At 35.4% G+C, this 27,440-nt stretch overlaps 4 protein-coding genes and 1 pseudogene across 7 annotated transcripts in view; all 5 read left to right on the top strand.

Annotated features, from left to right (window-relative positions):
• The window catches only part of LOC131150360 (uncharacterized), a 30,708-nt gene extending 29,956 nt beyond the window's left edge, over positions 1 to 752 (top strand). The window contains exon 5 of the mRNA XM_058101045.1: positions 282 to 752. Within this exon, the coding sequence (XP_057957028.1) occupies positions 282 to 497 (216 nt within the window). The 3' untranslated portion in view covers positions 498 to 752. The remainder of the gene's footprint in view (positions 1 to 281) is intronic.
• Positions 753 to 4,796: 4,044 nt separating this feature from the next.
• On the top strand, positions 4,797 to 26,002 carry LOC131150359 (putative disease resistance protein At4g10780). 4 transcript variants are annotated; one of them, XM_058101041.1, is made up of 5 exons: positions 4,797 to 4,871; positions 4,987 to 5,026; positions 13,174 to 13,298; positions 13,411 to 13,457; positions 22,608 to 26,002. In XM_058101041.1, exons 3-5 carry the CDS (start codon positions 13,223 to 13,225, stop codon positions 25,770 to 25,772), a joined length of 3,288 nt encoding a protein of 1,095 aa, XP_057957024.1. In that variant the 5' UTR covers positions 4,797 to 4,871; positions 4,987 to 5,026; positions 13,174 to 13,222; the 3' UTR covers positions 25,773 to 26,002. The 4 variants fall into 4 exon arrangements, with proteins under 4 accessions (XP_057957024.1, XP_057957025.1, XP_057957027.1 ...); XM_058101042.1 differs by lacking the exon at positions 4,797 to 4,871 and having other exon boundaries at positions 4,913 to 5,026; XM_058101044.1 differs by lacking the exons at positions 4,797 to 4,871; positions 4,987 to 5,026; positions 13,174 to 13,298; positions 13,411 to 13,457 and adding an exon at positions 20,973 to 21,118.
• On the top strand, positions 6,267 to 7,318 carry LOC131151559 (disease resistance protein RPS5-like). The gene is made up of 2 exons (XM_058102799.1): positions 6,267 to 6,590; positions 6,674 to 7,318. The coding sequence occupies exons 1-2, from the start codon at positions 6,267 to 6,269 to the stop codon at positions 7,316 to 7,318; spliced, it is 969 nt and encodes a 322-aa protein (XP_057958782.1).
• Positions 7,332 to 8,294, top strand: LOC131151558 (probable disease resistance protein At4g14610). Its single transcript, XM_058102798.1, has 2 exons — positions 7,332 to 7,589; positions 7,692 to 8,294. Exons 1-2 carry the CDS (start codon positions 7,332 to 7,334, stop codon positions 8,292 to 8,294), a joined length of 861 nt encoding a protein of 286 aa, XP_057958781.1.
• On the top strand, positions 8,297 to 12,507 carry LOC131151557 (probable disease resistance protein At1g12290; annotated as a pseudogene).
• Positions 26,003 to 27,440: the final 1,438 nt, after the last annotated feature.

The raw sequence follows: 27,440 nt of genomic DNA, 5'->3' as shown, positions 1-27,440 counted from the left end.
TTTCAAAAATTAAGAATGTCTGTAGCCAGTTGATGCAACTCTGCCTGGAAGCTATAAAAGTCAACTCAAATAGAAGTTTTGGGTCCTTTCTTTCCTATATTTGAGTTTATGAAAATTGTGGTATTAGCCTCTGACCTTCTCAATATTAAACCCAAGGAAATAGATTTTTAATTTGTTATTGACTCATTTAGTTAGTCCCCATCCAAGTTTACTAGTTAACTAATCATGTTTTTGTCTTCTGTATTCTTCCTAAGCATTTTCTTTGAAATTTACCTTTGTAGCACTCAAGGAGATCTCCCCCGAGTTCCTCAAGTTCATCGTCTGAATCTTCTAGTAGTGATGATGAAGAGAGAGAGTCAAGAAGATCAAAATCCAGGTCTAAGAGAACAAAGAAGGAAAGGAAACATAGGTCAAGATCGAAACGCCCGAGCCATAGCAATGAAGAGGCGGAAGGGCCAGTGCCACTGTCCGCATTCTTTGGGAGCGTGAAGAGCTGATGATGCCCTTGTAGGAGAACACTATTTTGAGTCATTTGTATTTTTAAAGATTCTTTCCTTCAAACAGTAGATGAGTGAATCCATTCTCCCTTTGCTTTTGGTGGAAATTGGGCCCTCTTGTTATCTAGTTTTATTTTATCATATTTATTTTCCTTTTAATTTCTTTACGAGAAATAATTTAATTTGAGTATTTAGCACTGTAATATTTGATGATTGATGTGGCGTGTTAAAAACTTTGAGCAGAGAAATTGGTCATTACACTCTTGCAAGTGCATTTCTAATGTGTTGTTATTGCAGGAAAAAAATTATGTATGAAAAATGTTTTTCTCGGGAGGAAAATAGTTTGTTTGAAAAGTATTAGAATTCTCGTCAACATGATGTAATAAAAATAGAATTGAATTGATCTTTATGATAGTACATAATTATTATATGATTTTTATTCTGAATCTATTTCATTCTAGAATACAAAATATTGGGTTAGTTTTCTTGGAGGGAGAATGTTTTTCATTGACCCTAAAACCCTAATCAAGTGTGCCAAGTGACAGAGGACAGATGAGAAGGGAGAGAAGAAGTAGGATGTTAAAAAGAGAACAGGGAATGACGAATGAAGAATGAAGAATGAGAACAGACCTGATCAGAAATATGAGGTCCAGTTTATTCAGAACTGGACGTAACTACACAACTTAAAGGAAAATAAAAAATACTTCACTTTTTCATGTTTGGTTATTAAGTGAGAAAGAAAATAAATAAAGAAATAAATAAATAAATAAATAAAATTAATTAATTATTAAATTTTAATTTTAGAAATTTTTAATATTTAATTTTTCTTAATTTGTAATCATATTAGAATAATTTTTTATTTTAAATGGTATTTAACATAAAGAGAAAATATAGTGGAAAATAAATTTCCTTCTTATTTTACAACATTACTCCTTTTAATTAACATACTCCCTTTAATTAAAGTTTCCGCAATGCTCGATAACAAATTAATTCTCAGCAATTTAAATGAGTATCCACAAAGTTTATATATGTAGAAATTAAAAAGATTTAGGGAAGAAGATAAAGACATTGGATTTTTAGGAGGTTCAGCTATTCCTACCTACTCGCTTTATGCAATATATCCAAGGATTTCACTATACCACTCTTTTAATCAGGCGGAGCAAACCGTTTTCACACTCCTTCAAATAGGATGGAGCCATTCTCTCCAAGCGATACCCCACGCTCGGTAACCAACGATTCAACAACCCTAAATTGTCAAACAATAACCAAAGACACAAGAAACAATCTTGTGTACAATAAGAACTCTCTACAAGAGCAGATTAGTACAATTGAAATTACAGTATACTTCAATTCAAATCAATATAGAAAGATGAAACTCAAATGATTGTTACCAGATTTTTGATTTAGAATTGAAATTCTCAATGTAAATAGATTAGAAAAACCTTGGCTTTTTCAGCAATAGCACAATAATTAGCTTTTAGAAAATTTTAGCAGTAGTATTCTAAAATTTGTATTATGTGCTTGCTAGTTATTGTTTAATTCTTGAAATCAACATGTATTTATAGAGTTAAAAAGTAATTTTTCGTGTTGCCCAAGTTGTTTGGAGTGTTTCTTAAGTTTTCACAAAGTTTGGGGATCAAATTTGGAAAGTTTCCTTCGCTGTTATAAATTTAAAATCACGAAGGTCAGTCGCCTGTGCCTTTTAAATTTCAGCGTATTTTTTAAACACAGTACATGGTCAATCACTTGAGCCTGAGGGGTTAGTCGCTTGATTCGGTTCTGTCTCCTTTCTTAAAAAGCTTATAAAATGTTAGTCGCCTGTCCTGCTATCAGCTTCAACCACCCTTTAGTATTTTGGATAAAACTTTCACTATAAACCTCCAAATAAGACATCTTGGAATCAAAAGAAAGGTAAGAAAAAAAAATACATTTTTTATGTTGAACATTTTTTTTAAGATAGGAAGCCATTGATAGAGAAAATTGCACATTAATTTAGATATAGAAAAAAAAAAATAGAATTTGGGGAATCCTATTTTGGTGTTTTTCATTTCAAAAAAAATATGAACCCTTTTGAAATAAATTTTGACCTTATAAAAATATTTTCTAAATATTTTAAAAGGTATTTAGGTTCAAGTAATTAACAAGAGTTTCATGCATCCATATTGAAATCGTTTGAAGTACTTATATGTGACTATAAAATAAGACTATCTTAAACACTAAGTCTTCATACTTTAACTTTCATTCATCATAATCACCTTGTCTTCCAATCTTCAATAGTCATAAGATCTTGAAATATTAAGTTCGAGCTTTCATCATACTTGTCAAGCACTTTGATATTACTAGGATCAGGATCAAGCTCAAGACTTGGTTATGGATCTCTTCCATTGATTCTCTCTCCACCGAGTGCCTGCATAGATCCCTTTGTCTCGTTGTAGCTTGATTTGTGGGTAATTCATTCATTCCTCCTCTTTCCAGTTTTCATAAATTCTAGCCTGCTTATTTGCTTTAGCTTTTCTCATTTCAAGTATTTCCTATATTTATGCATTTCATAGTTTTATAATTATTCGTTTAGCTTATTATAGCCATGTCTTTCAACACTTATGCTTTAATATTAGAATATCATGTTTAGAAATTACGAAGTGTTTCTTTAATCGATCACTACCTTTGATTACTCGTACACTCAAGGTTTTAGATTTTGATTTTCATAAAATTTTGAAACTCTAAAAGTAAAGCAAATAAGTATGCGGTGTATAAGATGGAATACCCATAATACAATAACTCAATAAGGGGATATTTGTTTTCATTTTAAAGAAATAAGGAAACCTTTGTTTGGTCCGAATGAATTCTGAATAGAGAATAAAGGTTACCTTTGAATTGGTTCAATAAATAAATAAATCAATTAGACGTTTGAGTGTTTGATAATAGTTTTGAATTTTTTTTTTAAAATTCCTCTAATAGAATCAAACTAAAAACTCAGTACTCAAATGATTAAAATTAAAATGATAAAAAAAATCCTCTATTTCATATTTAAATGTCTCTTTTCCAATTATATCTTTTATAAAAAAATGAAATCAACAAAAAACTCAATAGATTCAAATCAAAATAATAAAATTTATTTTTGTACAATATAAAAATTATGTTATTTTAATTATTAATTATTAATTAAATATGTGATAAGAAAATATTTTTTTATGTTAAATTAACATATCAAATAAAAATATTATAACTCACTAGTATCTAAGCTTGATTAATTTGCATTTATATTCACAAAGTAATTAATTTATTCAATGGATCATCTTAAGGTTATATTTGATTCGCAGAATGCCTATTACCAGGAATATATTAGTTTTAATTGGTTATACAAAAATTTATGTTGTTACTGTAAAACGAATAATAATGTGAAAATTTTTATGAATCCATAATAAAGAATAAATAAGAAATAATTATTTTCAAATTTAACCATGAGAATGTATATTATTTTTTTATATAAGTTTTTTTTTTTTTTGGGAAAAAGAGGACGACACCTCATTTTTTTATTAGAAAATCCCTCACTTATGGCGGAAGAATACCATGGTTTCAACCTTGAGATTTGGGGATAACAAAATTAAACCCCAAGAATCTAAAACTGACTTAACGAACTTATTCAAAACTAATAAACCAATGACTCACAACCAAACAAATAACTAAGAACTGAACAACTATAATTGGAAAACAAACAAAACGCTTGAAGATCTCAAAAAATCGACTACTACAACCTTCACAAACACCTGCACAAATCATCATGAGCACAAGGAGGGAAATCCCAACAAATTTAATCAAATCATTTCCCTGACTTGCTGTGGAAGATCATTTTGACAACTATATGATCGAGATGTACCAGATTCCCCCTACTTGGCAAAGAAATTGGATACATAATCACGCACATAAATATTGGTTGGATGGTAAAGTTTATATGTATGTGTGTGTGTGTGAGATTATGTATGAATACTGTAATTAATGCACCATTAATAGGTGATTGAAACTAACAAATAAACATTTTATAACTAAGACAATAAATATCTTTAGAAAATAGTAGTAATAAAAATGAAGGCTTTGATGAAGTTTTCTATCATTTAATATTTTAAGTTATTTTTTTATCTTTGCAGTTTTCATTGAATATTTGGGATTACCAGATACAATTTTTTGGTCCAAATTATGCTCAATTTTATATTTTATTTTAATACACATTTTTATCTCCAAGTATTGCAAGTATCTATTAAATTCGGTAATGACTATTCTTGGGCAGCCCAAAGGTCGAAATAGAATACTAAAAAGGAAAAAAGAAAAGGAAGAAGAAAAAGAAAAGGAAGTGCACAAATGGTTTCTCCTCACCTGGTACTGCTTCACTCCATTCAACCTTTCTCTATGTACACATGCATACTCCTCATCTCTTCAAATTAATTAAAGCAATATTATTTCCCATTTGACCTGATCTCTGCCTTATCCTCAGTCCCTGCGTACATCCATCCGACTCGCTGCTTGATTTGTGGGTAATTCCTTCCTCTTCTTTAATTCCACTTTCATAAATCCCTGTGCTTTTACTTTAGTTTTTTCCTAATTTCGAAGATATATATTCATATGCATCTGCCTATAATTAATTCAATTTTATTGCAGAGTTATTTTATGTACAAAATGTATAATTTTTCTTTTTTTACAATTTTTGTTTCCCCTGATCTGATCGGAACCGGATATGAAGATCTGGATTTTTTTTCCTGGAGTATCTCAAGTAGTTGTGGCATCCAGTGATCAGTGGTATCAAGTTTTGATATTGCTAGTTTTCTTCTCATTATTATTCCATTAACAAATGAATTATTTCTTTTTGTATGTTAATGCTTCAGTTGAAACCTTAAGTATTTCACTGTTATTTAATTGACTCATTGTCCTCCACAACAAATTTTTTTTTTCAGAAAAAAAAGAAAAAGAAAAAGAAAAAAATTTGTTATTGCTTATAAATCATCCTTATATGGTCAAAAACTCCCTAATGCATACTTGATCTGGTATTTTAATAGATTTTCTCATTTAATATCCCAAGTTTTCGTCAAAGTGACCCACACCTCTTTGATCCATCGCACCGCAAAACCCCAAAGTGACTTTTGTGCTAAATGCAATGGTCTTGACCCAAAATTTTGACGAAATATTGTATGCATTGGACCATAGAGCCTCCTAATTTTGCTGCATGAAAGGCACTCACAAGATTGAAGTATAAACCATGGTAAGTAAGAACAATTTGCAGGATAAAAGGCTCAATAAACCCATAGTAACATATGAATTTCTTATCCTCCTTTTTTTTTTTTTTCTCTTTTCTTTTTCTTTTGTGTAATATTTTCCCCTCTCTGATAATTTTTTTTTGTTTATTAAAAAAGGATAAATTTTTTTTTTTTTTCGTTTATTTGGTGAAACATGACTATCTCTTACCCTTTTGGTGTCAAGTAGCAATGAATATGGAGTTGCACAAAAGGGTTAGGCAAGTACATTAACCTTGATGAAAAAAAGCAAAATTTGAAACAGAAGTTGGAATTATTGGAAGTTCGTGAGTCTGACAAAAGCATAGAAGTTAAAAATTTGGAGTTTCAAACGGGAAGGAAACGAAAGAGGGAAGTTGAAAATTGGTTGAGAAATGTACAAAGCAAAAAAGATGAAGTACAAAGAATAGAACAAGAATTCCAAGGAGGTGGGAGCATATTATACATATTTCTTCAACGCATAAATCTTGGGAATCAAATTGAGAAAATGACCAAGGAGGTGGAAGAACTTTTAGAACAAGGTAAATTTGCTGAAGGGCTCACAGTAGATGTGCAAGATCCCTTACAACTATTGACAGTGAAATTAGTGGGCCAAAAAGCAGAAGAGAGCATGAAAAAACTCTTGGCATGCGTAATGGATGACAGGGTGTTCAGCCTTGGCATCTATGGAATGGGGGGAGTTGCGAAAACCACACTTGCAATGCATATCCACAATGACCTGTTAAAGAATCCTCGAAGTTTTGATCATGTTTGTTGGATTACCGTATCGCAACAATCCAGTATTTACAAATTGCAGGATGACAATGCCAAAGTACTACGCCTAGAAAATCTTCTTTCGGAGGAGAAGGAGAGGCAAACAAGGGCTGCCATTTTGTTCAGCGCATTGGAAAACAGGAAGAAAACGGTGCTAATTTTGATGATGTGTGGGAGCATTTTAACCTGAAAAATGTCGGGATACCTAATGGGCCAGATGGGCCTAAGTTAATTCTAACCGCTCGATCATTATCGGTGTCTCCCCAAATGGGTTCCCAAGAAACAATCAAGGTGGAGCCTCTTTCAAATGAGGAAGCTTGGGAGCTATTTATGGAAGAACTCAAGCCTTATGACAAACTATCTCCGGATGTGAAAGTTGCTGCTATGTCCATGGCTAAAGAATGTAGGGGTTTGCCACTTGGGATTATCACAATGGCAAGGAGCATGCGAGGAGTCAATGACATTCATGAATGGAGGACTGTTGTGAAGGAATTGAGAGAATCGAAGTTAGGGAGACCTGATATGGAAGAGGAGGTCTTCTCTATATTGAGAATCAGCTATGGTCGCGTGAAGGATCCAATAGTGCAGCAGTGTTTCTTATATTGCGCATTGTATCCCGAAGACAATCTAATGAATCGAGAGGAATTGATAAAGTACTTTATTGCAGAGGGACTGATAAACGGAATGGACAGTAGGCAGGCCGAGTTTGACAAGGGTCATGCCATATTAAATGAACTGGAAAACTCTTGCTTGCTAGAAAATGCAATGTGGGGTGAAGATGCATGATTTGGTAAGAGACATGGCGCTACAAATAAGTGGTCCTGGTTTCGTGGTAACAGCTGGACTTGAATTGAGAGAAATACCGGAGGACTGGGCACAGGATCTGGAGAGAGTTTCCTTAATGTGTAATGATATGACAGAAATTAAGGCAGGGATATCACCAAGATGTCCTAAATTCTCAACCTTGATGCTACAGGAAAATCGTTTGAGGAAAATTCCAGGCTCTTTCCTTTTGCAGATGTGTGCCCTTAAAGTTGTTGATTTATCTAGAAATGAGGTTCTACAGAGGCTACCAAATACCATATTAGACTTGGAGAATCTTACTGCATTATTGCTCTGAGATTGTCGGAGTCTAAAATATGTGCCTTCACTAGCGAAGCTTCAGGCATTAAAGGAGTTGGACCTTGGAGGGACTGGTATAGAAGAAGCACCTGAAAGTATGGCAAATTTGGTCAACCTGAAAGTCTTGTATATGGATTGTCTAAAGGAGAATGTTGTTGTAGGAGAAGAGATATTGCATCAAATGAGGGATCTCGAAAAATTTGTTGGCCGATTCAGGGATGTGAGAAGATTTCCCTCACGGCTAAATGCCTACTCTATAATAGTTGGATCCGGAAATGTTCATGATTTTGATGTAATGCAGCGGTATTCTTCTAGAGCAGTAATTTTAAAGGGGTGTAGTGTGAATACAGAGATCCTTGTTTATTTACCTCCTAACATTGAGTACCTTAATTTTCATTGGTGTCATGATTTAAGGGCACTTCCATGCGGCACATTTTCAAGTCTCAAAGTGTTGAAAATAGGTGGGTGCCCAAGTATCAAGAAGTTGTTCACACGTGGCTTGCTGCAGCAATATCTTCCTAGCCTGGAAACAATCAGAGTCTGGGAATGCGAGCAAATGGAGGAGATAGTAGCAGGTGAAGATGAAGGAGAAGTCAGTGGCACATTTTCAAGTCTCAAAGTGTTGAGAATAGGTGGGTGAGCATGGAAACATTCAGTGTCTGGAATTGCGAGCAAATGGAGGAGGTAGTAACTGGTGAAGAAGAAAGAGAAGTCATTGGCACATTTTCAAGTCTCAAAGTGTTGAAAATAGTTGGGTGCCCAAAAATCAAGAAGCTGTTCACATGTGGGTTGCCGCAGCAATATCTTCGTAGCCTGGAAGAAATCAGTGTCTGGAATTGCGAGCAAATGGAGGAGATAGTAGCAAGTGAAGAAGAAAATGATGACGGGGCAACTGCTGATCTAAGTATTACCTGTTCAGCCTCAAACAATGACGTAATCGGCATAAAAACAATCCACATTCCAAAATTAAGGATATTACGGTTGTGGAATCTACTGGAATTGAAAAGCATTTGTAGGGGAAAGATGGTTTGTGATACTCTTCAATGTGTTGATATAATAAGTGAGTGTTCGAAGCTAAAGAGGCTCCCTCTCTATCTCCCCCTGCATCTCAAGGATGGACAACCATCTCCATGAAATCATTGCTGATGATGTGAATGATGGGAATCGTTGGTCTGGGACCATCCTGCTGCTAAACCTGCCTTGCAACCCTTCCTCAATATACAAAAATGGTACTAAGCTGTTTTAAGAAATGCCTGAGAAGAAGACACCAGCATAGTCTCACATTATTTACTGTACTTGTGAGCCATGATTGGAATGAAGTTATGAATGCGTGTACATTTTTGTTCTGAAATGCTAAATCAAGCGATCTAAAGTTAAATTTAAATTTTTTCACAGAACATATTTTTTTAGTAGTTAAAGTGGAATTGCATTATAATTCTATTTTCAGAAATTATTAATCTATTCCACAAAAGCATATGTATTGTAGACTCAAAAACACCTCAACATCCTCCCAAATCGGACATTCTCATGTGCTAACTATAATTGAGACAAGTTGTGCCTTTATTACAGCATTTTTTTTTTTCCTGGTGTATCTCAAGTAGCTGTGGCATCCAGTGATCAGTGATATCAAGTTTTGATATTGCTACTTTTCTTCTCATTATGATTCCATTAACAAATGAATTATTTCTTTTTGTATGTTAATGCTTCAGTTGAAACCTTAAGTATTTCACTGTTATTTAATTGACTCATTGTCCTCCACAACAATTTTTTTTTTTCAGAAAAAACTTTGTTCATGCATGCCTCCAGAATGCATGCTAGTTGTGTGCTTTCATGTTTCTTCTTTTTATACTATGCGCCTTTGTTATAACTTGGCCTAGAAAATCTTCCTTCGGAGGAGAACGAGAGGAAAAGGACTGCCACTTTGTTCAGAGCATTGGCAAACAGGAAGAAAACGGTGCTAATTTTAGATGATATGTGGGAGCATTTTACCCTGGAAAAAGTCGGGATACCTATTGGGCCAGATGGGCCTAAGTTGATTCTAACCACTCAATCATTATCAGTGTGTCGCCAAATGGGTTCCCAAGAAATAATCAAAGTGGAGCCTCTTTCAAATGACGAAGCTTGGGAGCTATTCATGGAAAAACTGAAGCCTCATGACAAACTTTCTCCAGATGTGAAAGTTGCTGCTATGTCCATGTCTGAAGAATGTAGGGGTTTGCCACTTGGGATTATGACAATGGCAAGAAGCATGCGAGGAGTCAATGACATTCATGAATGGAGGACTGTTGTGAAGGAATTGAGAGAATCAAAGTCAGGGAGACCTGATTCTCTATATTGAGAATCAGCTATGGTCGCCTGAAGGATCAAATAGTGCAGCAGTGTTTCTTATATTGCGCACTGTTTCCCAATGACTGTGTAATGAAAAGAGAGAAATTGATAAAGTACTTTATTGCAGAGGGACTGATAAATGGAATGGACAGTAGGCAGGCCGAGTTTGACAAGGGTCACACCATATTAACTGAACTGGAAAACTCTTGCTTGCTAGAAAAAGTAATGGGCTGGGATATGAAGATGCATGATTTGGTAAGAGACATAGCGCTACAAATAAGTGGTCCTGGTTTCTTGGTAAAAGCTGGACTTAAATTGAGAGAAATACCGGAGGACTGGGCACAGGATCTGGAGAGAGTTTCCTTAATGCGTAATGATATGACAGAAATTAAGGCAGGGATATCACCAAGATGTCCTAAACTCTCAACCTTGATGCTACAGGAAAATCGTTTGAAGAAAATTCCAGGCTCTTTCTTTTTGCAGATGTGTGCCCTTAAAGTTCTTGATTTATGTAGAAATAAGGTTCTACAGAGGCTACCAAATACCATATCAGACTTGAAAAATCTTACTGCATTATTGCTCAGAGATTGTCGGAGTCTAAAATATGTGCCTTCACTAGAAAAGCTTCAGGCATTAAAGGAGTTGGACCTTGGAGGGACTGGTATGGAAGAAGCACCTGAATGTATGGCGAATTTGGTCAACCTGAAAGTCTTGTATTTGTCTAAAGGGGAATGTAGTTGTAGGAGAAGAGATACTGCATCAAATGAGGGATCTTGAAAAATTTGTTGGCCGATTCGGGGATGTGAGAAGATTTCCCTCACGGCTGAATGCCTACTCTGTAATAGTTGGATCCGGAAATGTTCATGATTTTAAAGTAATGCAGCGGTATTATTCTAGAGCAGTAATTTTAAAGGGGTGTAGTGTGAATACAGAGATCCTTGTTCATTTACCTCCTAACATTGAGTACCTAAATTTTAGTAGGTGTCATGATTTAAGGGCACTTCCATGTGGCACATTTTCAAGTCTCAAACATTTGGAAATAGGTTGGTGCCCAAAAATCAAGAAGCTGCTCACACGTGGGTTGCTGCAGCAATATCTTCCTTGCCTGGAAAAAATCTGTGTCTGGTGTTGCGGACAAATGGAGGGGATAGTAGCAGGTGAAGAAAGGGGAGAAGTCAATGGCACATTTTCAAGTCTCAAAGTGTTGAAAATAGGTGGGTGCCCAAAAATCAAGAAGCTGCTCACATGTGGGTTGCTGCAACGATATCTTCCTGGCCTGGAAACAATCATTGTCTGGAGTTGCAAGCAAATGGAGGAGATAGTAGCAGGTGAAGAAGAAAGAGAAGTCAATGGCACATTTTCAAGTCTCAAAAGTGTTGCAAATAGGTGGGTGCCCAAAAATCAAGAAGCTGTTCACACGTTGGTTGCTGCAGCAATATCTTCCTAGCCTGGAAAAAATCAGTGTCCAGAACTGTTAGCAAATGGAGGAGATAGTAGCAGGTAAAGAAGAAGGAGAAGTCAATGGCACATTTTCAAGTCTCAAAGTGTTGGAAATAGGTGGGTGCCCAAAAATAAAGAAGCTGTTCGCATGTGGGTTGCTGCAGCAGTATCTTCCTAGCCTGAAAAAAAATCGTTGTCCAGAACTGCGAGCAAATGGAGGAGATAGTAGCAGGTGAAGAAGAAAGAGAAGTCAATGGCACATTTTCAAGTCTCAAAGTGTTGGAAATAGGTGGGTGCCCAAAAATCAAGAAGCTGTTCACACGTGGGTTGCTGCAGCAATATCTTCATAGCCTAGAAAAAATCATTGTCCAGAACTGCGAGCAAATGGAGGAGATAGTTGCTGGTGAAGAAGAAAGAGAAGTCAATGGCACATTTTCAAGTCTCAAAGTGTTGAAAATAGTTGGGTGCCCAAAAATCAAGAAGCTGTTCGCACGTGGGTTGCTGCAGCTATATCTTCCTAGCCTGGAAACAATCATTGTCCAGAACTGCGAGCAAACAGGTGAAGATGAAAGAGAAGTCAATGGCACGTTTTCAAGTCTCAAAGTGTTGAAAATAGGCGGGTGCCGAAAAATCAAGCTGCTGTTCACACGTGGGTTGCTGCAGCAATATCTTCCTAGCCTGGAAACAATCAGTGTCTGGAGATGCGAGCAAATGGAGGGGATAGTAGCAGGTGAAGAAGAGAATGACGACCTGGCAACTGCTGATCTAAGTATTACCTGTTCAGCCTCAAACAATGACAAAGTCGGCATAAAAACAATCCACCTTCCAAAACTGTGGATATTACGGTTGTGGGATCTGCCCGAATTGAAAAGCATTTATAGGGAAAAGATGGTTTGTGATACTCTTCATACTGTTGCTATAATAAGGGAGTGTCCGAAGCTGAAGAGGCTCCCTCCCTATCTCCCTCTGCATCTCATGGATGCACAATCATCTCCTCCCGTTGCTCTCCCGGAAATCATTGCTAATGATTGGAATGCTGGGAGTCATTGGTCTGGGACCATCCCATTATACGTAGACGGTACTAAGCTGTTTTAAGAAATGCCTGAGAAGAAGACACCAGCATAGTCTCACATTATTTACTGTATTTGTGAGCCTGATTGGAATGAAGTTATGAATGGTCTGAAATGCGTGTACATTTTTGTTCCGAAATGCTAAATCTAGCGATCTAAAGTTAAATTTAAATTTAAATTTTCTCGCACAACATATTTTTTTTGTAGTTAAAGTGGAATTGCATTATAATTCTATTTTCAGAAATTATTAATCTATTCCACAAAAGCATATGTATTGTAGACTCAGAAACACCTCACCATTCTCCCAAATTGGACATTCTCATGTGCTAACAATAATTGAGACAAGATGTGCCTTTATTACAGCATTTTTTTTTCCTGGAGTATCTCAAGTAGCTGTGGCATCCAGTGATCAGTGATATCAAGTTTTGATATTGCTAGTTTTCTTCTCATTATGATTCCATTAACAAATGAATTATTTCTTTTTGCATGTTAATGCTTCAGTTGAAACCTTAAGCATTTCACTGTTATTTAATTGACTCATTGTGCTCCACAACAATTTTTTTTTTCAGAAAGAACTTTGTTCATGCATGCCTCCAGAATGCATGTTTCTGCTTTTTATTCTATGCGCCTTTGTTATAAAAATATGTTTATTGCATGTCATGTAATACTAAATGTGCTTAGGAAGAAGAAATACGAAAGGGGGAGTTAGAAGCAGATAAAGAAAGATAGAATGATGAGAGAATACAGGGCCCAGGTCGATGCTGAAAGGGCACACATGCTTGCTCGTGAAAGGAACCATTCTAAAAGTAAGTCTCTTTAAAAAGACAGCATATTTGAAGAACTTCTGCAAGGACAATGTTTTTTGTTTTGGTTTGAATACTTGCTATCTGGACTCTCAAGTTGAGATTTGTCTTGCAGGTAGGAAAGACAGAGATTCCAAAAAAAGGAGGAGCAAAAAGAGAAAGGTCCTTTCAATTCCTAATAACACCATCATTTGATTTTTTTTCTTTTGTTCATTCAAAAACAGAAATGCAAGCATAAATTTAAAAAATGTGTTGCTAGTTCAAAATTATATCCTTTGTGTTTCATAATAAAACAGACACATATTCTAATTTCTTTATACAAAATTAATTATCACGTAATAAGTGGACCATTTTGTGCATATCAAAATTAGTAACCCGATAATTCTGAGCAAGTGACAGCTCGTTGAACTTTGCCGTTTGAAATTGGAGCTTTGATGTCATTTCAATCAATATTGAAGCAGAAGAATATTCCGGTCCATGCTTGTGGATAATGATTTGGTGTTTTCTTGACCCAAGTGTAAGCTTTTCATGGAAGAACTTAATTTGATTGATCTGTTGGGTTGTAGTATAAAGCTGCCTGCGCTAGAAATTGACCAAAAGGCAGTATTTCCTTTTAAATATGATAGAAGTAACTTGGTTTGTAACAACAGGCACCAGTACAAATTACAAACTGCTTTCCTTGTATAAAATTTTAAAAAATTTAAGAATGTCTGTAGCCAGTTAATGCAACTCTGCCTGGAAGGTATCAAAGTCAACTCAAATTGAAGTTTTGGATCCTTTCTTTCCTATATTTGTGTTTATGAAAATTGTGGTGTTAACCTCTGACCTTCTCAATATTAAACCCGAGGAAATAGATTTTTAATTTGTTATTGACTCATTTAGTTAGTCCCCATCCAAGCTTACTAGTTAACTAATCATGTTTTTGTCTTCTGTATTCTTCCTAAGCATACGGAAGAATAATTTAATTCGAGTGTTTAGCGCTGTAATATTTGATGATGCCCTTGTAGGAGAACACTATTTTGAGTCATTTGTATTTTTAAAGATTCTTTCCTTTAAGCAGAAGATGAGTGAATCCATTCTCCCTTTGCTTTTGGTGGAAATTGGGCCCTCTTGTTATCTAATTTTATTTTATCATATTTATTTTCCCTAAGTGTTTTGCACTGTAATATTTGATGATTGATGTTGGCGTGTTAAAAACTTTGAGCAGAGAAAATCGGTCATTACACTATCCGCAAGTGCATTTCTAATGTGTTGTCATTGCAGGAAAAAACTAATGTATGAAAAATGTTTTCCTTAGGAGGAAAATAGTTTGTTTGAAAAGTATTAGAATTCTCATGAACATGATGGAATAAAATAGAATTGAATTGATCTTTATGATAGTACATAATTATTATATGATTTTTATTCTGAATCTATTTCATTCTAGAATACGAAATATTGGGTTAGTTTTCTTGGAGGGAGAATGATTTTCATTGACCCTAAAACCCTAATCAAGGGTGCCAAGTGGCAGAGGACAGATGAGAAGGAAGAGAAGAAATGAGGACATTAAAACCCTAATCAGTCACCTGTGCCTTTTAAATTTCAGCATATTTTTTAAACACAATACAGGGTTAGTCGCCTGAACCTGAGAGGTCAGTCGCCTGACTCGGTTCTGTCTCCTTTCTTAAAAAGCTCATAAAATGTCAGTTGCCTATCCTGCTGTCAGCTTCAACCACCCTTCAGTATTTTGGGTATAACTTTCACTATAAAACTCCAAATAAGATGATCTTGGAATCAAAAGAAAGGTAGGAAAATATCCTACATTTTTTATGTTGAACATTTTTTTAAGATAGGAAACCATTGATAGAGAAAATTGCACATTAATGCAAATATAGGAAAAAAAAAAAAAAAGAGAATTTGGAGAATCCTATTTTGGTGTTTTTCATTCCAAAAATAATTTGAACCCTTTTGAAATAACTTTTGACCTTATAAAAATATTTTCCAAGTATTTGAAAAGGTATTTAGGTTCAAGTAATTAACCTAAGAGTTTCATGCATCCATATTGAAAATGTTTGAAGTACTTACATGAGACTTGAATAAAATAAGACTATCTTAAACACTAAGTCTTCATGCTTTAACTTTCATTCATCATAATCAGCTTGTCTTCCAATCTTCAACAGTCTTAAGCTTCATAAGATCTTGAAGTATTAAGTTCGAGCTTTCATCATACTTGTCAAGCACTTTAATATTGATAGGATCAGGATCAAGATCAAGACCTGGATCTGGATCTCTTCCATTTACTCACTCTCCACCGAGTGCCTGCATAGATCCCTCTGTCTCTCTGTAGCTTGATTTGTGTGTAATTCATTCATTCCTCCTCTTTCCAGTTTTCATAAATTCCAGCCTACTTATTTGCTTTAGCTTTTCTCATTTCAAGTATTTTCGGTATTTATGCATTTCATAGTTTTATAATTATTCGTTTAGCTTATTATAGTCATGTCATTCAACACTTGTGCTTTAATATTAGAATATCATGCTTAGAAATTACAAAGTGTTTCTTTAATCAAACACTACCTTTGATTACTCGTATACTCAAGGTTTTAGATTTTGATTTTGATAAAATTTTAAAACTCTAAAAGTAAAGCAAATAAGTATGCAGTGTATAAGGTAGAATACCCATAATACAATAACTCAATAAGGGGATATTTGTTTTCATTTGAAAGAAATAAGGAAACGTTTGTTTGGTCTGAATGAACTCTGAATAGAGAATAGAGGTTACCTTTGAATTGGTTCAATAAATAAGTAAATCAATTAGGCGTTTGTGTGTTTGATAATAGTTTTGAATTTTTTTTTAAAAATTCCTCTAATAGAATCAAACTAAAAACTCAGTACTCAAGTGATTAAAATTAAAATGATAAAAAAATTCTCTATTTCATATTTAAATGTCTCTTTTCCAATTATATCTTTTATAAAAAAAATGAAATCAACAAAAACCTCAACAGATTAAAATCAAAATAATAAAATTTATTTTTGTACAATATAAAAATTATGCTATTTTATTTTTTAATTATTAACTACATATATGATAAGAAAATATTTTTTATGTTAAATTAACATATCAAATAAAAATATTATAACTCACTAGTATCTAAGCTCGATTAATTTGCATTTATATTCACAAATTAATTAATTTATTCAGTGGATCATCTTAAGGTTATATTTGATTCGCAGAATGCCTATTACCAGGAATATATTAGTCTTAATTGGTTATACAAAAATTTATGTTGTTACTATAAAATGAATAACAATGTGAAAATTTTTATGAATCCATAATAAAGAATAAATAAGAAATAATTATTTTCAAATTTAACCATGAGAATGTATATTCTTTTTTATTATATGTTATTATTATTATTTTTTTGGGAAAAAGAGGACGATACCTCATTTCTTTATTAGAAAACCCCTCACTTATGAGTTATGGCGGAGGAATACTGTGGGTCCAACCTTGAGACTTGTGGATAACAAAATCAAACCCCAAGAATCTAAAACTGACTTAACCAACTTATTCAAAACCAATAAACTAATGACCAACAACCAAACAAATAACTAAGAACTAAACAACTAGAAGTGGAAAACAAACAAAACGCCTAAAGATCTTGAGAAAAAAAACCGACCACTACAACATTCACAAACACCAGCACAAAGCATCACGAGTGCAAGGAAGGAAATCCCAACAAATCCAATGGAATCATTCCTCTGACTTGCTGTGGAAGATCATCTTGACAATTATATGATCGAGATATACCAGATTCACCCTACTTGGCAAAGAAATCCGCACTTTGATTTGCCTCTCTGTAAACATGTTCCACTTTGTAATGTATGCCTCTCAATGCTAACACAAGCTCTTCCCACAATTCCCATAAGTTCCAAGTCGAACACTTCCCAGAATTAATCCACTAAACCAACAAAGCAGAGTCACAGACAATCTCCACTTGATCAAATCTGAGATCTTTACACAGATTAATCCCTATAATAATCGCTTTCAATTCAGCCATATTATTGGTTCCATAACCCAGTAATGAGGAAAAAGCTACTTTAAATAATCTTCTTTCATCTCTTATCACGCCTCCACCACCACAATTACTTGGGATACCTCTACAGCTTCCATCTACATTCAACTTAATCCAACCTATCCCAGGTTTACACTATCTGACTACACGAGGAAGACGAACCCTCACATTTTTTACTTGAATATCCAAAGCACGAATGACTGCAATATTCGTGCAAGAAGCAAGTGCACATTTAGTTAACTTGTCTGAAATGGATCTCAGCCAATATTTAATATTAAGCCACACAGTTCTCACCGAATCATGAATTAATTCCATCCTGCTCTACATCGACGAGTCCAAAATCAACAAATTATGAGACTAGATATGAGACCTACCAAAATGCCTAACTGTGAGGCCCGTCTTGCACAACTAAACCAGAAATTAACTCTGACTTTCCATATATTCGTTGTCATACAACTAACACCCAATGCCACTGCTGCTCGTTTCCATACCTCCTGAGCAAAAGATCCCGTGCAAAACACTGGGTCTAGAGATTCAATCTTGGCATTTGAGCAACGATCACACCGAGAGGCCATTTGAACACCTACGTCTTGATTACGATTATCAATTGGATGACAAGCGAACCAAGACTTCCACATACAAATTGACACCCGTTTTGGCAACATAGGATATCAGATCCATTTTGAAACTAAGAATTCCTTTTTACGCTCCCTTATAATTTCCCCAACACTTGCCATGGTAAATTTCCCATCTATTGAAGGTTGCCAAATTACTGTATCTGGACCCTCCTTGCAAGAAATAACAGAATTCATTATTTCCTCAGCCTGTTCTTCACCCAATAAATCCACTAATAAATCAACATTCCACCCGTCTCTATCCCAACAATCTCGTATTCGTAGCTTATGGTTTCTAATTTCCTGAACCTTAGCACAAAGGGGACCGGAGGCTAACCATCGATCAAACCAAAAAGAGGCTGACCCTTCGTTAATTTGAACACGAACATGCTCTAATACTTCAAGTATCACACGAGCAATCGATCTCCAAAATCTGGTTCCTTTATCTGGCTTCATTTCTCTCAAGTGGTGTCTATTATTCAAATACTTGGCTTTAAAAAATTGAGTCCACAGATTATCCATAGTTAACAATCTCCACACAATTTCATATGCAATGATTTTTTTACTTCCTCAAAATTCCTAATACCCAAACCACCCTCACAAACATGCTTACATATATTAGGTCAGGAACACCATTTCCTTATCCTTTTATCATTTACTCCACTCCAAAAAAAATTCAATAACATAGAATTTATCTTTGTGAAGACAATATTAGGAATGTCAATTACCGCCAATTGATGAACCGCCATTGATGATAATACATGCTTAATTAAAGTTGAGCAGCCCCCTTGAGATAAAAGTTTAAATTTCCAACCCGTTATCTTTTTCCTCAATTTAGCAACTAGAAGCTCTAAAATACGGGTCGTAAGACGACCCGATACCAAAGGAACACCCAAGTATGTAGCAGGGAATCCTCCTTCCGTAAAGCCAATCAGCCTTAACAAGGATCGCTTTCGAGCATAAGCAATTCTCTTTCACAAAAAAATACTTGACTTGTCTTTATTTATCATTTAACCTGACTAATCCTCATATTTCTTAAGAGTGTTGATAAGCATTCGAATGAAACTTTTCTTACTATTGGAAAAAATAAGAATGTCATCTGCATAGAGTAGGTGAGATACCAAAGGCACCCCACGAGGATGATAGCACGCCCCTATCTTATTCTCCATAAAATTTTTCTTTAGAAGCCGAGAAAGAACTTCTTGTAAAATAATAAACAGATAAAGAGATAGAGGGTCTCCTTGGCGAAGCCCTCGAGAAGGTTTAAAGAAACATTTATAAGTGTCATTCATAATAATGGAGAACCAAGGAGAGGAAACACATTCCGCCACTAAACCACAAAATCTTTGGGAGAATCCAAAGTTTTTCAGAACCAAGTTTAAAAAATCCCAATCGACCCTATCATATGCCTTAGCCATGTCTACTTTGATCATTACATTTCCACCATTAGACTTCTCATGCAGAGAATGAACTATTTCTTATGCCAATGTAATATTTTCAAATATACTTCTACCGGGAATGAAAGCTCCCTGCTCCGGAGATATCAATGGAGACAATAAACCTGTTATCCTTGCAACAATAATTTTTGAAAAAATTTTGTAGATAACACTACAAAGACTAATAGGCCTGAACTTGTCAAAACTCTGGGGATTCTTAACTTTTGGGATTAGAACAATGTAAGATGTAGAATAAAATCTAGGAAGAGAAAACCTAGCAAAAAAATCTCTAGCTGCATGAATCACCTCTTCTTTTACAATATCCCAACAATCATGGAAAAAAGCTGAACCAAAACCATCTGGACCTGGGCTACTATTTCTCGGGAAAACATCCACTTGATCTGCCAATAAATCCACCTCCACGCATATTCTCGCACCTGTAGCCCTAGTTCGGTTAAGCGTAGCATTGTCAGTTCCCAAATATCGATCAAACCTCGTGGCTAGAATCTGTAAACAATCAGGCCTGTACATGTGCATCGGAAGACCTGGGAGAAATAACCATTGAGGGGCCAAGGATGGTTCTTGATTATATGTTAAATGAAATAATTAGAAATATAAAAGGAAAAACTTTTCTTTTGATTCAAACTTTAAACTATATTTTATTTTATTTTAAAGAATAATTAACAAACAAAAAATATATATATAGTTATAATTATTAGAAAATCTAATATAAACATATAAACTATAATAGACATAAATTATTTACAACTATAAAAGTAGTGTAGATTAAAGTTAAGATTTGCTTTAATTTCCTTAACGCCTTAAGGCTTATGCCTTGTCTCGCATAGGGTAAAATGCCTCGCCTTAGTTATGGAATTCATACATAATCACACACACAAATGTTGGTTGGATAGTAAAGTTTATATGTGTGTGTGTGTGTGTGATTATGTATGAATACGTAACTAATGCATCATTAATAGGTGGTTGAAACTAACAAATAAACATTTTATAACTAAGACAACAAATATGCTGTTTCAATTCTTTCTATATAAATATCTTTAGAAAATAGTAGTAATAAAAATGAAGGCTTTGATGAAGTTTTTTATCATTTAATATTTTAAGATATTTTTCTGCCTTTGCAGTTTTCATTAAATATTTGGAATTAATATATACATCCAAATTATGCTCAAATTTATATTTTATTTTAATGCACATTTTTATCTCAAGTATTGTAGATATCTATTAAATTTATTTACTTGGATGTTTAGATATTTAGGCTTTTAATTTTTCTGCCATGCTGGAATTCTATAAGTATATAAGAAATCTTGAAATTAAATTAGTGATTCTTAAAGGAAACTTGTGCTTCTTCAAAATGGGTTTTCACCTATTCCAGTCATTGGAAATTCACCTTTCGTTTTTCGTCATGTTATGGTAGTCCAATTTTGTCTCTTTCAATTATCTTCTCTTAATGACTTTCCTATATATGCTTTCTTCTACTTGAGAGAGAGGGTACTTGTCCTCATCTCCACCTCACTCCTTATCTTTATCCTCAGCTTCCTGGCTGGTGTCCGTCCACCTCACTCCCTTATCTCTATGTACATATGCATACTCCTCATCTCTTCAAATTAATTAAAGCAATGTTATTTCCCATTTGACCTGATCAGATCTCAGCCTTATCCATGCCATCCTCAGTCCCTGCGTACATCCGACTCACTGCTTGATTTGTGGGTAATTCCTTCCTCTTCTTTAATTCCACTGCATAAATCCCTGTGCTCTTACTTTACTTTTTTCTTAATTTCGAGTCTATATATATATATAGTATATAGATATGCATCTGCCTATAATTAATTCAATTTTATTGCAGAGGTATTTTATGTACAAAATGTATAATTTTTTTTTTTTTTTTTTTTACAATTAAATCAATTTTATTTCCCCTGATCTGATCGGATCCGGATATGAAGATCTGGATCTAGATCTAGATCTCTGCCTTACACTTTATGCCTTGCCTCACAGAGGGTAAAATGCCTCGCCTTATGCTTTACGCCTTCGCCTTACTCATAAACATTATGTATGAATTGCATAACTAATGCATCATGAATAGGTGATTCAAACTAACAAATAAACATTTTATAACTAAGACAACTAATCTGCAGTTTCAAAATGGGTGGGATGATAAGATTTGGTGTTAATTTCACCTATTCCTGTCATTGGAAATGCATGTATGAAATTCACCCTTCATTTTTTTTTTTTTTTGGGGTCATCGGATTTGGGGTGGCCCTTTGGCTTTTATGTCCCTTGTCTCTTTCAATTATCTTCTCTGAAATACTTTCCTATATATGCTTTCTTCTACTTGAAAGAGAGTGTACTTCCTTGGGATTTTCATTTTGCAAGGAAACCTTACGAGAGAGATTGATATATGTGCCTCATTCTTTTCAATTCCAGTTTGGGAGTGACAAAAGAGTTTGGGTTTTAGATTTTTTTGGGAGGTTTTCTTGTAATTCTTTCTTTTCTTGTTTGACTCTTGCCCCCAATGCTTTTCCTTTTGCTCCTTACTCCCTTGTTGGAAAGTTGAAGTTCCCTCCAAGGTTAAGGCCTTTTTGTGGACAACGATCTTGGAAAAAATAAATACCAGTAATGATCCTAAGTTGAAGTTCACTTGTTCTTTCATTTTCACTTCACTTGGTCCCTTTGCAACAAATTGTTTGGAATTTTTGGAGAGAACTGGATTTGCCCTTGCCCTTGCTCTTGCTCTTGCTCTTTGACTTTTAAGGGGTTTGGAATGGTATGGAGAGAGAGGCTTTTTGCAGGTTCTTAGTTATGGTTTTCTTCTTGCTGTATTTGGCTAGAGAGGAATGCCAGAATTTTTAAGAACTTGGACACCCCTCTTACCTTGCTTTGGATTAGAGTGGTGTTTTTAGTGTTGCTGTGGGTTTCCGCGAATGCATTCTTTCAGGATCTTCCTCTGGCAGATTTAGAGCGGGACTCTGTGGCTTTGCTTGAGTAGAGCTGATATGTAATCTTTATCTTCTGGAGTTTTTATTTTGCTCCTTTTTCTTTTGTTCTAGTGGATATCTTATCCTCCTTTTTTTCTCTTCTTTTTTCTGTGTAATATTTTCCTCTGTCTAATAAATTTCTTTGTTTATTAAAAAATGATTAATTTTTTTTTTCATTTATTTGGTGAAACGTGACTATCTCTCACCCTTTTGGTGTCAGGTAGCAATGAATATCTTATGGAGTTGCACAGAAGGGTTAGGCAAGTACATTAACCTTGATGAAAAAATGCAGAATTTGAAACGGAAGTTGGAATTATTGGAAGCTCGTAAGGCTGACAAAAGCATAGAAGTTGAAAATTTGGAGTTTCGAACGGGAAGGAAACGAAAGAGGGAAGTTGAAAATTGGTTGACAAATGTACAAAGAATAAAAGATGAGGTACGAAGTATAGAACAAGAAGTCCCCGGGGGCATAAATCTTTCACGCATACATCCTGGGAATCAAATTGAGAAAATGACCAAGGAGGTGGAAGAACTTTTAGAACAAGGTAAATTTGCTGAAGGGCTCACAGTAGATGTGCAAGATCCCTTAGAACTATTGACAGTGAAATTAGTGGGCCAAAAAGCAGAAGAGAGCATGAAAAAACTCTTGGCATGCATAATGGATGACGGGTTGTTCAGCCTTGGCATCTACGGAATGGGGGGAGTTGGGAAAACCACACTTGCAATGCATATCCACAATGAGCTCTTAAAGAATCCTCGAAGTTATGATCATGTTTACTGGATCACCGTATCTCAACAATCCAGTATTCACAAATTGCAGGTTGACATTGCCAAAGAACTCGGTCTAGAAAATCTTCCTTCGGAGGAGAATGAGAGGAAAAGGGCTGCCACTTTGTTCAAAGCATTGGCAAACAGGAAGAAAACGGTGCTAATTTTAGATGATATGTGGGAGCATTTTACCCTGGAAAAAGTCGGGATACCTATTGGGCCAGATGGGCCTAAGTTGATTCTAACCACTCGATCATTATCAGTGTGTCGCCAGATGGGTTCCCAAGAAATAATCAAAGTGGAGCCTCTTTCAAATGACGAAGCTTGGGAGCTATTCATGGAAAAACTCAAGCCTTATGACAAACTTTCTCCAGATGTGAAAGTTGATGCTATGTCCATGGCTGAAGAATGTAGGGGTTTGCCACTTGGGATTATGACAATGGCAAGAAGCATGCGAGGAGTCAATGACATTCATGAATGGAGGACTGTTGTGAAGGAATTGAGAGAATCAAAGTCAGGGAGACCTGACATGGAAGAAGAGGTCTTCTCTATATTGAGAATCAGCTATGGTCGCCTGAAGGATCCACTAGTGCAGCAGTGTTTCTTATATTGCGCACTGTTTCCCGAAGACAGTGTAATGGAAAGAGAGAAATTGATAAGGTACTTTATTGCAGAGGGACTGATAGACAGAATGGACAGTAGGCAGGCTGAGTTTGACAAGGGTCACACCATATTAAATGAACTGGAAAACTCTTGCTTGCTAGAAAATGCAATGAGGGGGGAAAACCCAACATATGTGAAGATGCATGATTTGGTAAGAGACATGGCACTACAAATAAGTGGTCCTGGTTTCTTGGTAAATGCTGGACTTAAATTGAGAGAAATACCAGAGGACTGGGCACAGGATCTGGAGAGAGTTTCCTTAATGCGTAATGATATGACAGAAATTAAGGCAGGGATATCACCAAGATGTCCTAAACTCTCAACCTTGATGCTACAGGAAAATCGTTTGAAGAAAATACCCGGCTCTTTCTTTTTGCAGATGTGTGCCCTTAAAGTTGTTGATTTATCTAGAAATGAGGTTCTACAGAGGCTACCAAATACCATATCAGACTTAGAGAATCTTACTGCATTAATTCTCAGAGATTGTCGGAGTCTAAAATATGTGCCTTCAGTAGCAAAGCTTCAGGCATTACAGGAGTTGGACCTTGCAGGGACTGGTCTAGAAGAAGCACCTGTAGGTATGGCGAATTTGGTCAACCTGAAAGTCTTGTATATGGATTGTCTAAAGGAGAATGTAGTTGTAGGAGAAGAGATACTGCATCAAATGAGGGATCTCGAAAAATTTTTTGGCCGATTCGGGGATGTGAGAAGATTTCCCTCACGGCTGAATGCCTACTCTATAGTAGTTGGATCCGGAAATGTTCATGATTTTATAGAAATGCAGCTGTATTCTTCTAGAGCAGTAATTTTAAAGGGGTGTTGTGTGACTACAGAGATCCTTGTTCATTTACCTCCTAACATTGAGTACCTAAATTTTAGTAGGTGTCATGATTTAAGGGCACTTCCATGCGGCACATTTTCAAGTCTCAAAGTGTTAAAAGTTGGTGGGTGCCCAAAAATCAAGAAGCTTTTCACACGTGGGTTGCTGCAGCAATATCTTCCTAGCCTGGAAACAATCAGAGTCTGGGAATGCGAGCAAATGGAGGAGATAGTAGCAGGTGAAGAAGGAAGAGAATTCAATGGCACATTTTCAAGTCTCATAGTGTTGGAAATAGGTGGGTGCCCAAAAATCAAGAAGCTGTTCACACGTGAGTTGCTGCAGCAATATCTTCCTAGCCTGGAAAGAATCAGAGTCAGGGAATGCAATCAAATGGAGGAGATAGTAGCAGGTGAAGAAGAACGAGAAGTCAATGGCACATTTTCAAGTCTCAAAGTGTTGGAAATAGGTGGGTGCCCAAAAATCAAGAAGCTGCTCACACGTGGGTTGCTGCAGCAATATCTTCCTAGCCTGGAAACAATCAGTGTCTGGAGTTGCGAGCAAATGGAGGAGATAGTAGCAGGAGAAGAAGAAAGAGAAGTCAATGGCACATTTTCAAGTCTCAAAGTGTTGCAAATAGGTGGGTGCCCAAAACTCAAGAAGCTGCTCACACGTGGGTTGCTCCAGCAATATCTTCCTAGCCTGGAAACAATCGTTGTCCAGAACTGCGAGCAAATGGAGGAGATAGTAGCAGATGTAGAAAAAAATGACGACCGGGCAACTGCTGATCTATGTATTACCTGTTCAGCCTCAAACAATGATGAAATTGGCATAAAAACAATCCACCTTCCCAAATTGAGGATATTACGGTTGTGGAATCTACCCGAATTGAAAAGCATTTATAGGGGAAATATGGTTTGTGATACTCTTCAAAGTGTTGATGTAGGGAAGTGTCCGAAGCTGAAGAGGCTCCCTCTCTATCTCCCCCTGCATCTCAAGGATGGACAACCATCTCCTCCCCTTGCTCTCCAGGAAATCGTTTCTGATGATGATGAATGGTGGGAATCGTTGGTCTGGGACCATCCTGCTGCTAAACCTGCCCTGCAACCCTTCCTCAATATACGTAGATGGTACTAAGCGGTTTTGAGAAATGCCCGAGAAGAAGACACCATCATAGTCTCACATTATTTACTGTATTTGTGAGCCATGATTGGAATGAAGTTTTGAATGGTCTGAAATGCATGTACATTTTTGTTCTGAAATGCTAAATCTAGCGATCTAAAGTTAAATTTAAATTTAAATTTTTTCGCAGAACATATTTTTTTAGTAGTTAAAGTGGAATTGCATTATAATTCTATTTTCAGAAATTATTAATCTATTCCACAAAAGCATATGTATTGTAGACTCAGAAACACCTCAACATCCTCCCAAATTGTGCCTTTATTACAGCATTTTTTTTTCCTGGAGTATCTCAAGTAGCTGTGGCATCCAGTGATCAGTGATATCAAGTTTTGATATTGCTAGTTTTCTTCTCATTATGATTCCATTAACAAATGAATTATTTCTTTTTGAATGTTAATGCTTCAGTTGAAACCTTAAGCATTTCACTGTTATTTAATTGACTCATTGTGCTCCACAACAATTTTTTTTTTCAGAAAAAACTTTGTTCATGCATTCCTCCAGAATGCATGTTTCTGCTTTTTATTCTATGCGCCTTTGTTATAAAAATATGTTTATTGCATGTCATGTAATACTAAATGTGCTTAGGAAGAAGAAATACGAAAGGGGGAGTTAGAAGCAGATAAAGAAAGATAGAATGATGAGAGAATACAGGGCCCAGGTCGATGCTGAAAGGGCACACATGCTTGCTCGTGAAAGGAACCATTCTAAAAGTAAGTCTCTTTAAAAAGACAGCATATTTGAAGAACTTCTGCAAGGACAATGTTTTTTGTTTTGGTTTGAATACTTGCTATCTGGACTCTCAAGTTGAGATTTATCTTGCAGGTAGGAAAGACAGAGATTCCAAAAAAAGGAGCAGCAAAAAGAGAAAGGTCCTTTCAATTCCTAATAACACCGTCATTTGATTTTTTTTCTTTTGTTCATTCAAAAACAGAAATGCAAGCATAAATTTAAAAAATGTGTTGCTAGTTCAAAATTATATCCTCTGTGTTTCATAATAAAACAGACACATATTCTAATTTCTTTATACAAAATTAATTATCACGTAATAAGTGGACCATTTTGTGCATATCAAAATTAGTAACCCGATAATTCTGAGCAAGTGACAGCTCGTTGAACTTTGCCGTTTGAAATTGGAGCTTTGATGTCATTTCAATCAATATTGAAGCAGATGAATATTCCGGTCCATGCTTGTGGATGATGATTTGGTGTTTTCCTGACCCAAGTTTAAGCTTTTCATGGAAGAACATAATTTGATTGATCTGTTAGGTTGTAGTATGAAGCTGCCTGCGCTAGAAATTGATCAAAAGGCAGTATTTCCCTTTAAATATGATAAAAGCAACTGGGTTTGTAACAACAGGCACCAGTACAAATTACAAACTGCTTTCCTTGTATAAAATTTTAAAAAATTTAAGAACGTCTGTAGCCAGTTAATGCAACTCTGCCTGGAAGCTATCAAAGTCAACTCAATATTGATGTTTTGGAACCTTTCTTTCCTATATTTGTGTTTATGAAAATTGTGGTATTAACCTCTGACCTTCTCAATATTAAACCCGATGAAATAGATTTTTAATTTGTTATTGACTCGTTTAGTTAGTCCCCATCCAAGCTTACTAGTTAACTAAT

The sequence above is a fragment of the Malania oleifera genome, chromosome 3, assembly GCF_029873635.1.
Source record: "Malania oleifera isolate guangnan ecotype guangnan chromosome 3, ASM2987363v1, whole genome shotgun sequence".
Lineage (NCBI taxonomy): Eukaryota > Viridiplantae > Streptophyta > Magnoliopsida > Santalales > Ximeniaceae > Malania > Malania oleifera.
The sequence above is the reverse complement of the archived record's forward strand: the minus strand, read 5'-3'. Positions and strand labels throughout refer to the sequence as shown.

Coding starts and splice junctions, on each gene's coding strand:
- LOC131151558 (XM_058102798.1), top strand. CDS start 7,332: ATGGCGCTACAAATAAGTGGTCCTGGTTTCGTGGTAACAGCTGGACTT. Junction 7,590..7,691: donor TTGATTTATCTAGAAATGAG/GTTCTACAGAGG, acceptor TCACTAGCGAAG/CTTCAGGCATTAAAGGAGTT.
- LOC131151559 (XM_058102799.1), top strand. CDS start 6,267: ATGACCAAGGAGGTGGAAGAACTTTTAGAACAAGGTAAATTTGCTGAA. Junction 6,591..6,673: donor TGCAGGATGACAATGCCAAA/GTACTACGCCTA, acceptor ATTGGAAAACAG/GAAGAAAACGGTGCTAATTT.
- LOC131150359 (XM_058101041.1), top strand. CDS start 13,223: ATGATGAGAGAATACAGGGCCCAGGTCGATGCTGAAAGGGCACACATG. Junction 13,299..13,410: donor TGAAAGGAACCATTCTAAAA/GTAAGTCTCTTT, acceptor TTTGTCTTGCAG/GTAGGAAAGACAGAGATTCC. Junction 13,458..22,607: donor GGAGGAGCAAAAAGAGAAAG/GTCCTTTCAATT, acceptor TTTTGGTGTCAG/GTAGCAATGAATATCTTATG.